Source organism: Thamnophis elegans, chromosome 13 (assembly GCF_009769535.1).
Source record: "Thamnophis elegans isolate rThaEle1 chromosome 13, rThaEle1.pri, whole genome shotgun sequence".
NCBI lineage: Eukaryota > Metazoa > Chordata > Lepidosauria > Squamata > Colubridae > Thamnophis > Thamnophis elegans.
This window is the reverse complement of record NC_045553.1, coordinates 35,416,739-35,427,609: the sequence shown is the minus strand read 5'-3', so window position 1 is coordinate 35,427,609 and position 10,871 is coordinate 35,416,739. Positions and strand designations below refer to the sequence as shown.

The window sequence follows — 10,871 nt, the reverse complement described above, 5'->3', positions numbered from 1 at the left end:
AATAAATACATTGACAATTAAAATCAAGAAGGTTTTGAATACCTTTTCATGTGGGATTGGTTTTAGCAATTGCCAACTAACGGAAACAAAAATTAGAAATCCAAAAGTATGAAAGAAAACACCAATTATGTAAGGAAAGGTCCCTAAAATGTATAAGGAAATATTACTAGATCATTATTAATGCATAGATAACTGTGGGACATTACACACCCACCGGTGGTGGGTTTCAAAAAATTTTGGAACCTCTTCTGTAGGTGTGGCCTGCTTTCTGGGTCCACTGGTGGAACTTCTTCTAACTGGTAGAATTGACGAACCAGTTCTACCAAATAGGTGCGAACTGGTAGGAACCCACCTCTGATTCCGTGTCTCTTTTTTGTTATTTCATTCTGAAATCCCAAAGATGCTTTTTTTTTCAAAGGCAACTGGGCTTTCTTTGTTTTTCCTTGAAGCTGTTTTGCTTCTAATCCAAGAAACTTCTTCAGTTCTGAACTGAAGTGAAATGCCTTTAAGGAAAACAAAGGAAGTCCAATTGCCTTTTGAAAAAAGCATCTCTGGGACAAACCTGACCTGGATGTCTTAAGAATCTCCATAGACTTTCATTCTGAAACTTTCCTTGAATCTGCCAACAGGGAACCTGACAAAGTAGTTCATTATTTCACACAATTTATTAATCCCAATGTGGCTTGTTTTAGCTTAGCCTGCAGTATGAAGCTGTGATGAATGTAAATAATAATGCCACAGCCTACTACTTGAAAGTAACTACTATAGCTTGTTCAACAAGTGGGGTTAAAGCAAACTATAGTTCAATCTAAGATGTAAGCCTAGATGTTAGATGGTTGGTGTCTGTAGTCCCTACTGTTTACTCTGCTTTTTGTTCTCCAGCAGAATAACATAACAGAATAATAGAATTGGATGGGACTTTGGAGGTCTTCTAGTCCAACCCCCTGCTCAAGTAGAAAGCCATGTACCATTTCAGACAAATTTTCCTTGCTCATCACAAGTCCAGATCCTCTTTACCAAAGTCCTTCTCTTTGCTAAAATGGGTGCATGTTATAGGCAGAGAAGAATGTTTATCTCATTAACTGCCCACTACATTTCTGCTTCAGTTTCCCCCGCAGCTATCTCAGAGAAGCTTTCTCTTCCAAACATGACTTTGGAAGTCCAACAGGGAACAATGGTTGAAGGACGCCTGGGAACATCATTGCAGTGATTTTTGCCTTTCTGCTACAATACAAGATGTAGTTTTAAAGTCAGTCGGAGCATTGTTAGCTGTGATCTGCTAACCATGTTGGAACTTTTTTCTTTTCATGATCCAGAATCTATTTAGTGATGTTCTCTTGGCAGTGGCTTCAGCCTTGCAACGGCGAGTCATGGAACCTTAAGCCTGAGTCGCCCACTCTTTTGAGGCCGATGCCATTAATGAGGCTGTGTGCAATGTAAATGGCAGCCTGCGGTCTGCATGTGGCAAAAATGCACAGCAAAGCAAAGTCTTTGCAAGTGTGGGATGGAAAAGTATAGCACCGAGGAGGCCACAAATCATAGCGTTGTGGCCAGTTTCTTCTTGGAAGGACACAGCGCCTGTTGCACAATACTTCGGTGTAATGGATCTGAAGCCGTCAATAGGACTCTGGGGAAGCACAAAAGAAGGCCTGAGGTCCGTCAGTTGAAAAGCATATGCTATTCTCGGCATGTCCTGAGAATTGGCGGTTCCACCACAAAACTGCGTTCGACTAAAGCGCGCTCGATGAAACCGCGTACCTGACGTCATCACAGCGCGACGAAAAAAGCACGCTGTGAGCGCTAAAGCTAAAATTAACCCCTAAACCTAAACCTAACCCCCCGAAACCTAAACCTAACCCTAACCCTTAACCTAACGCTAAACCTAACCCTAAATCTAACCCTTAACCTAACCCTAACCCTAACCCTAAACCTAACCCTTACCTTAACTTGAATCGGCTTGCTTTCAAAGCGCTTTTTAAAGCGCCCTTTTTTCTCCACGGTCGCTGTTGTCGCGCTGCTGATGATGTCAGCGACGCGCTTTAATCGGGCGCGCTTTAGTGGACCGCGGTTTTGTCGTGCCACGGAATTGGCAGCAATATCTGAATCCAAAAGTGTTCACCACTCAGTGGCAAAGCTCATCTTTGACCCAAAGAGATCCAGGGATTCCACAACCAGTTCAGGTAGACCAGATCACTTACAGCCGTTAGTTTAGTGATCGCTCAAAGCTACAACAGCACCGAAAAAGTGACTTACAATTGGTCCTCACACTTACAACCATTGTAGCATCCCCAGTCATGTGATCAGAATTTGGGCACTTGGCAACCAGCATGTATTTAAGATAGTTGCAGCATCCCCAGGCTTATCTGATCACCCCTTGTGACCTTCCCAGCTGGCTTCCAACAAGCAAAGTGAATGGGGGGTGGGGGAGAAGCCGGATTCGCTTAACAACTATAGTGACTTGTTTAACAACCATTGCAAAAAGATCATGAAACCGGGCGCGACACACTTAACAACACCCTGCTTAGCAGCAGAAAGTCTGTTCCCAATTGTGGTTGTAACTCGAGGACAACCTATATCCAGTGAACAGAGGTGAAGAGGCCTCTATAGAGAGGAGATTAAGCAAACAGATAGAGGACTTCTGCATGGAGCAGGATTGCTGCCAATTTGAGCAAACAGTTCAGGGGCATGGAAAATAATGGGTAAGCCAGACATGACCTAATTATCTGCTAGGTTGACATATGTCCTGAATTGATACATGGCAGTTTCTTAATGCTTTCCTCCCACCGCTGGGTTCTATCACCACTACTCTTTAGAAGCTTCAGATTGGCTCCATGGGGCTAAAACTAAGACTGGCCAGGCAGATTCTTGCTTGTCTCGGCCTTCCTCCATCCTTCATTTATGTGGCACTCCCGATCACATAAGCCCCCCACCCAGGAAAGAAAACACCGCTCCCTCAAGCAATGCCAGGCATCGGGCGCAGACCCCCTCCTCTCCCCCCCCCCCGCGAATTAAGCGACCCTCCCTCCCTCTCTCCCTGGGCGCCTTTGGGGGGCAGAGGAGGAAACCCACCGCGCAGCCCCAGCCAGCAACGCAGGAGTGGCGTTGAACTGTGCTGGCTACACGTGGCGAAGCAGCCCGGGACCCACCCTTCGCTGGGATCGGATCGGGGAGGGGGACCGACCGCAGTTAGGGGAGGAGACCGGCGACGTTTGCTCGAACTGGATCTGGAGGTTCCCCGCGGCTGCCAGCAACTCCCTCCCTCCCTTCCCGGTGCCTTGGTCCCCACCCCGCATTTGATCTCCAAGAGCAGCGGGACCGAGCTCGGGGCAAGAGCATCTGGGCGGAACGGCGGCGTCCCCCGTTCCCATCTGCCGCTGCAGGACCGAAGGCTCCCGGGGCGAAAGGACTGGCCGGAGGCTGCGAGGAAGGGGGCACCTCGAAGGGACGGGCGAGGGAGGAAGAGGCGCGGTGCCTTCTCGCCGCTCCGGCTTGCCCTCCGCCCCTGGGCTCTGTTAGAAGCAGCCGCACGAGACTGGACGGCGCGAACTGCTGGCAAGTCCCTCCGTCGCCCGCTGAACTCTGCAACCCCGAAGCTGCTCGGTTGGAGCTCAAGGGCGAGCTGGGAGGAGGAGACCCTGCATTTCTTCTGCCAACACCGACTTCCCTCGTTCTTCCGACGAGCCTCTGGTCGATTCTTCTCGTTCCCTTCTGCAAGTCAGTGCCTGGACCCTATTTTGGGGCTGGTGCTTCTCTTCTCCCCCCCCCCCCCCCCCCCCCCCCCCGTCCAGCCTCTTCCCCACTCAGCTGTGGCTTCTATGAGAAGACACTTCCTATACCAGAAAAAAAACAGATAGCAGATCATCTGGAAGTCTCCCTCTTCCTTTCTTCCAAGGCCCTTGGCTTCCCATTGCACTCCATCTGCTCTGCAGGATGAAAGGTGATGGCCCCCCGTTGCTTCTTTCCCTGCTGGTGGGAATCTTGTGTCTCTGGAACCCCAGTCCTGTGGAACCCCAGTCTGTGTTGACCGACCATGAAATTGAAGAATTCTTGAAAGGCTTCCTGGGAGAGGTGGATGAGGACTCAGAAGGTCCAGAAACAGGGAAGGTGGCTGTTGGTGAGGAGCTTCCCGAAAATCAAGGAAACCTGAATCCTGCAGAAAGAGGGAAAGCTCCAACTGAGGTCGAAGAAGGTGAGACCCCATATGTCATCCTATCTCATTGGTCCTCCTCTACAATCAGTATTTCTCATCCTTGGCAAATTTAAGATGTGTGGACTTCAACTCTCAGAATTCCCCAGCTGGAATTCTGATCTTAAATTTAAACAAGCTTGAGAAATGTTGCTTGTTCTACCTGAAGTAAATCCTAAGTTTTCATTTGGATAGAGAAATGATAGGAAAGACTTGCAGAAACTGCTGTTCAGAATACTGTGGATTAGATCAGGCTTCTCATATATCTGGGCTGCAAAAATCTTTAGTGGCAACAAAGAGTTATGTTGCTGCTATCTAATTTTTGCCCCCTGGACTTGGCAACCTTTGATTAGAGGCAGTTGATCAGTGGCTTGACTTAACAGGCGAGTTCCTTTATTAAGTCATAATCTATTTTGATTGATCTGCTGTGGGAATCCAGCCACTGCAGCTTCTGAGCTCAGTGTTGTTGTTTTAATCCAGGCATGGAAAACTTGTGGCCTTCTTGAGGCTGTGAAATGTAACACACAGCATCTCTTTTTGCTGGCTGGGATAGTTGGAGTTCTAATCCAACATCTGGAGAGCCAAAGTATCCCCGTTTCCTGTGTTTTGCATGATATGTGAACCCAGCCAATTCTCTCATAGTCAGCAAACCACATTTAAATTTTGTAGCATGATGCATGAAGAATTTTAAACTTTCCACAACAGTATCCATTGGTGAAAGTAAAGAAAGTTTTGTGTCACAGCCTTCTCTTGCCCTAAATACAGTGACAGTAAATTAAGATAATCAAGGCTCACTTATTAAGTGGAAGACGCTGAAAGTTGGATGTGCTAATATTTTATTAGGAAAGTTTTGTGTTTCATTCCTTCTCTGTCCCAATCCAGGAGTGCTATGTTACTGTTATCTAGGAACTCAGGGTTTCTGTTGAAGATGCTGGATTACAATCTGGGGAACCCTTGACTCTAACTCTGAACTGGCTACCATATCTCAATCCAACCTATTTCCTAAAATGAGACAGACTCTTAGGTGTCCTATTGAGCTCCCCAAAGGAAGACAGGATAAGGAGACCTGAAATGAATAAATGCAAATAAATCAATCTAGTTGCCCTTCATGGTTGCTAGAAGGTTTTAGGCTCAGGATCTTTTGACCCAACATTTTATTGGAGAAGTCTCCAATAGACCGATCAGATCCCACAGATTAGGCCTCCTCTGAATTCCATCCGCCGGCCAATGCCGACTGGCGACTACCCGGAGGAGGGCCTTCTCTGTGGCTGCTCCGACCCTCTGGAACGAGCTCCCTGTGGAGATTCGAACCCTCACCACCCTCCAGGCCTTCCGCAAAGCCCTTAAAACCTGGCTGTTCCGACAGGCCTGGGGCTAAAGAGCTTTTGCCCCCCTTCTCGAATGGTATGGTTGTTGTGTGTTTTTAAACTTTGTATTGTTATGTCTCGTCTTTTTTATCCCCCTGTCTGTACCTCCTTCCCTGATTGAATTGGGAGCCGCCCTGAGTCCCCTTCGGGGAAAAGGGCGGCATATAAATGTAATCAATCAATCAATCAATCAATCAATCAATCAATCAAGTTTCAAGCAACACCAGCCTTTGTAACATTTGGGGATACAGCAGAATAGCTTTCTTGCATCCTAAAGACTTATTGTGGTAGAAGTTGTCATGAACAAGAGTCCATTGTCCTCCATTGGCTGATCTACCTATGGAGAGAAAATTGAGTTATTGAAAAGCAAAAAGTATGCTTCTAATTTTAGGAGTGAAGTCATTGCCCATTCTTCCTGTTGGGGTTCATTTTGCTGTCCTTAGTTGCCAATTGGAGTTAGAAATTCATCTAAGGAAGTCCATGAAAACTGAAGCTGTTATAAAATTGTTACTCTTTATTATTAGGAAAAAGGCAGGAATTGTGAATGGAATGTTTGTAGATGCAATTCCCCCCCCCCCCTTTCCACTTCATGGACTTGGGCTGAGAAATTAGCAAACTATGCAGTTAACTGTCCTATCACGTCTAGTCAAGAGAGCTGCTCCTGTTCAATTTCTTTTTCAACCTCTTCCCTTAAAACCCCAGAAACCAGCAAGAAGTCTCCCAGAAGGAAGATGGTTCATGCCAAAATGTGATCTTTCCTTTCTTTTTAAAGCATATATTTATGGAACAGCTGCCACTCCTTTTATAGTTATGGCCTATTACTCATATAAAGTTTTATGACTAGTAGTATCTTAGCATTTATTAATTCTTCACCACATGGCACACCATTCCCAACTCAGGACAGAAAAAGCAGCTCCCTTATTTGTTCTTAAAGAAATGGGTAGAATTGTAGATGCATTGAAGGATACAGATGGATGCATTTGTGACCTGAATCTATCTATCATCCATCTATCATCTATCTATCTATATCTATCTATCTATCTATCTATCTATCTATCTATCTATCTATCTATCTATCTATCTATCTATCTATCTATCTATCTATCTATCTATCTATCTGGCTAGCTAGCTAGCTAGCTAGCTAGCTAGCTAGCTAGCTAGCTAGCTATATCTATATCTATATCTATATCTATATCTATATCTATATCTATATCTATATCTATATCTATATCTATATCTATATCTATATCTATATATCTAGTTTCTGTCTGGATGGTCTCTTGTGACAAGCTGATGGACAGAGAATGGAAGCAGTGAACTTCCTTCCATATTTGGGCATACCAGGGGTTGTGACTTTAAATATATATCTTTCTCCCTGGCTCAGCTGATAAGGAGAAGAACCTTGTGGCTTAATGGTTAACACATCTGCCTAAGATGCAATACAGCACAGGTTCTAATCCCAGTAAGGGTATGGCTAGCTGATGAGAGCTAAATAGCTTGAAATAGATCTATACTAGTCTCCCTTTATTTATTTATCAACACACACACACACACACACCCCTCTATTTTCTTCTGGATCATAAGGCAGTAACTATTAGCTGAGTGCAGTGTAAGAATTCAGCAGATTTGTCCTTGTCTAGCTTTGGATTCCCATTGATTAGGAACCTAACTAATATACTTTATAAACAGTGCTTTGTAGCATAGAGTTCTGTGTGTCCTGTTATACAGCTTGGTGAAATCATAATTTAGCGAGATTGGTTAGGTCTTCAGGCAGCTTCCATCCAGACATTTTGGAACTTAGATCAGCTTTTTTTCCAACAGGGTTACTATATTGTGCACCTGCAACTTTGTGGGAGGAAATGTTTAGCTAGACACATGACTTCAAGGGTAGTCTCTATCCCAAGGTACACTATATTGCCAAAAGTATTCGCTCACCTACCTTTACTCGCATATGAATTTACTGTAAGTGACATCCCATTCCTAATCCATAGGGTTCAATATGATGTCGGTCCACCCTTTGCAGCTATAACAGCTTCAACTCTTCTGGGAAGGCTGTCCACAAGGTTCAGGAGTGTGTTTATGGGGATTTTTGACCATTCTTCCAGAAGCGCATTTGTGAGGTCACACACTGATGCTGGATGAGTTTACGTGTCCTACCACTTCGTGGCTGAGTTATTGTCGTTCCCAAACACTTCCACGTTCTTATAATACAGCTGACAGTTGACTGTGAAATATTTAGGAGTGAGGAAATTTCACGACTGGATTTGTTATACAGGTGGCAACCTATCACAGTTCCACGCTGGAATTCACTGAGCTCCTGAGAGCAACCCATTCTTTCACAAATGTTTGTCAAAACAATCTGCATGCCTAGGTACTTGATTTTATACACCTGTGGCCATGGAAGTGATTGGAGCACCTGATTCTGATTATGTGGATGGGTGAGCGAATACTTTTGGCAATATAGTGTATCTCCCTATGTGTAGTTGTGTAGAGGTACAGATTTAATTCTTGCATCTACATTTGCAAGAAACCCCTGCACTATTTATCTGATCCTCATTAAACTGGCTGATTGTTCCCTTTGATGCAAGTTGTTGCAAGTTCTTGCCTGCAGTTAAGACAGGAGCAGAACCCCTTGACAAGGAAAGTTGACGAATGGATTTTAGCCAGTTAAATTTCCTTTGTGGAATCTGGCTTAACAGTTCCATTTTTTCTGTAATGGGAGCTATCCTGCCAGAATGATAGCCCTGTTCCCAGTCGCTAGATAAAAGCCTATGTTATTACGCATTCTTCAAAACTTTGCTTTATTGCGTTATTGTAAAACATTAGTACATTATATTCATTTATTACCCATTTCACCTTCCATTCTTCCAAGAGGCAAAAGGCAATCTATAGGCAGTCCTTGATTTATAACAGTTCACTTAGTGATGGTTCAAAGTTACAATGGCACTGAAGAAAAGTGACTGATGATCATTTTTCACACTTATGACTGTTACAGCATCCCCATGGTCACGTGATTTACATTCAGGTGCTTGACAACTGACCCACATTTATGACCATTGCTGTGTCCCAAGGTCATGTGATCACCTTTTGCAATCTTCTGATAAGCAAAGTCAATGGGGAAGACATATTCACTTTAACCAAGTTACGATTTTGACAATTGCAGTGATTCACTTAAAAATGGGAGAAAAGCCAATAAATTGGGCAAAACCCACTTAACAAATTTCTCACTTAGCAACATACATTTGGGCTCAATTGTGGTCATACGTTAAGGACAATTTTTCTTCCTGCTTTAAAATTTTTTTTCCATATAGTTTCTACCCTGTCTTTATGACTGGAGAAGGCATGTTAGCAATAGCAATAGCAGTTAGACTTACATACCGCTTCATAGGGCTTTCAGCCCTCTCTAAGCGGTTTACAGAGTCAGCATATCGCCCCCACAGTCTGGGTCCTCATTTCACCCACCTCGGAAGGGTGGAAGGCTGAGTCAACCTTGAGCCGGTGAGATTAGAACCGCTGAACTGCAGATAACAGTCAGCTGAAGTGGCCTGCAGTACTGCACCCTAACCACTGCGCCACCTCGGCTCTTATGTTATCTGCATGGCAACCCTATGAGGCAGGATGTTCAATGGTATTGATCAATTCAAGGTCATAAAGTGAGACTGAGTCGACAATTATATTTGGGTCCACATCGTCCCCAATTATGCAGCTTCTTAATAGGAGATCTTTGGTTTCACTCCAGGCCAAGTGTGAACAATGCTCTGGAGGCCTGAGATCAGATATCATGAGTTAGGAGGAACTGAAAATACAGTGAGTTGTATCCAGGGGTGGGTTTCTCGCCCCGTTCCAACCGATTCGGTTGGAACGGGGCCGGCGGCGTCCTCGTGCAAGCGCGCAGTGCACGCATGCATACTAGCGCCTGTGCGATGCTCCAGCTGCTCCTGGAGGATCGCGCAGGCGCTGTATGCGTTCTGCACATGCGTGGAAGCGCAGAACTCGTCAAAACCGGGTAAGAAACGCGGGCGAGCGGGTGGATCCTTCGGCGTTCCCGGAAGTTACTTACTTCCGGGTTCGCCGACCAACCGGTTCGCGGGGACCGCTGCGAACCGCCTGAAACCCACCCCTGGTTGTATCACATATAAGTAGTCCTCAACTTACAGCCATTCGTTTAGTTGACTGTTCAAAGTTACAATGTCACTGAAAAAAGTGATAACCAGTTTTCATACTTACGACCGTTGCATCATCCCCATGGTCACATGATCAGAATTGGGATGCTTAGCAACTGGTTCCTATTTATGACGGTTGGTATGTCCCAGAGCCATGTGATCCCCTCTTAACAACCTTCTTAGGTTGCAAATAGCAATAGCAATAGCAGTAGACTTATATACCGCTTCATAGGGCTTTCAGCCCTCTCTAAGCGGTTTACAGAGTCAGCATATTGCCCCCAACAATCTGGGTCCTCATTTTACCCACCTCGGAAGGATGGAAGGCTGAGTCAACCCTGAGCCGGTGAGATTTGAACAGCCGAACTGCAGAACTGCAGTCAGCTGAAGTAGCCTGCAGTGCTGCATTTAACCACTGCGCCACCTCGGCTTTACGCAAAGTCAGCGGGGAAGCCTGATTCACTTAACAACCACGTAACTAACTGCATGAGTCACTTAACAACGGTGGCAAGAATGATGACAGAAATGGGGTGAGATTCACTTAACCACTCTCTCACTTACTAACTTAAATTTTGTGCTCAATTCTGGTCACACGTCAAGGACTACCTGTACCTAATTCGAGATGAAATCTTTTTTCCCTGTTTTCCATGAAGGCAAGACAAGAGCTTGAAAAGGCCTTCTTCCTTTAAAAAAACACATTTCATCTCTTTTAAGACTTAAACTGGTTTCTCTGTACTTTCTTCAAGCAGCCGGAAAGTCCTCTGTTGTTTTTCAAGGGCTGTCAAAGTTTGCCTGTCTTTAGTGGGAGCACTGACTTGCCATGATGCTTTCTGCTAATGGAGATAATTGTGTGGGAGCCAGTGTGCTTTGGCTGCTGAGTATCTGCTGGCAGAAGAAGAGTAACTTGTACTATCTCGCTGAACTGATCGTCTACAGAGTTTTCCTCATTACGCAGAAATTATCTTAGTTGCGAATGTGTGTGGAGCTTTCAAGTGAGGCTTCTCAAACAGCTCTAATCAGCTGGAGAAAGCCCAATCGGTTCTTGGAAACGTCCTTCTGATGATGCATTCAAGTGATTTTTACTGCATTCCTCATTTTCCCCCCCATCCATTTAATCTCTCTTAGCAGATAGTTTTGCTTGCCTTTTGCCCTGCAGGA

At 45.0% G+C, this 10,871-nt stretch overlaps 1 protein-coding gene across 2 annotated transcripts in view; it reads left to right on the top strand.

Moving 5' to 3' along the window:
• The first annotated feature begins 3,152 nt into the window (after positions 1–3,152).
• AEBP1 (AE binding protein 1) overlaps positions 3,153–10,871 on the top strand; it is a 39,259-nt gene continuing 31,540 nt past the window's right edge. Inside the window, exon 1 of one of the 2 annotated variants that reach the window (XM_032229055.1) lies at positions 3,153–4,189. In XM_032229055.1, coding sequence (XP_032084946.1) covers positions 3,931–4,189 — 259 coding nt within the window. In that variant the 5' untranslated portion in view covers positions 3,153–3,930. The remainder of the gene's footprint in view (positions 4,190–10,871) is intronic. The other variant, XM_032229054.1, reaches the window with a different exon arrangement.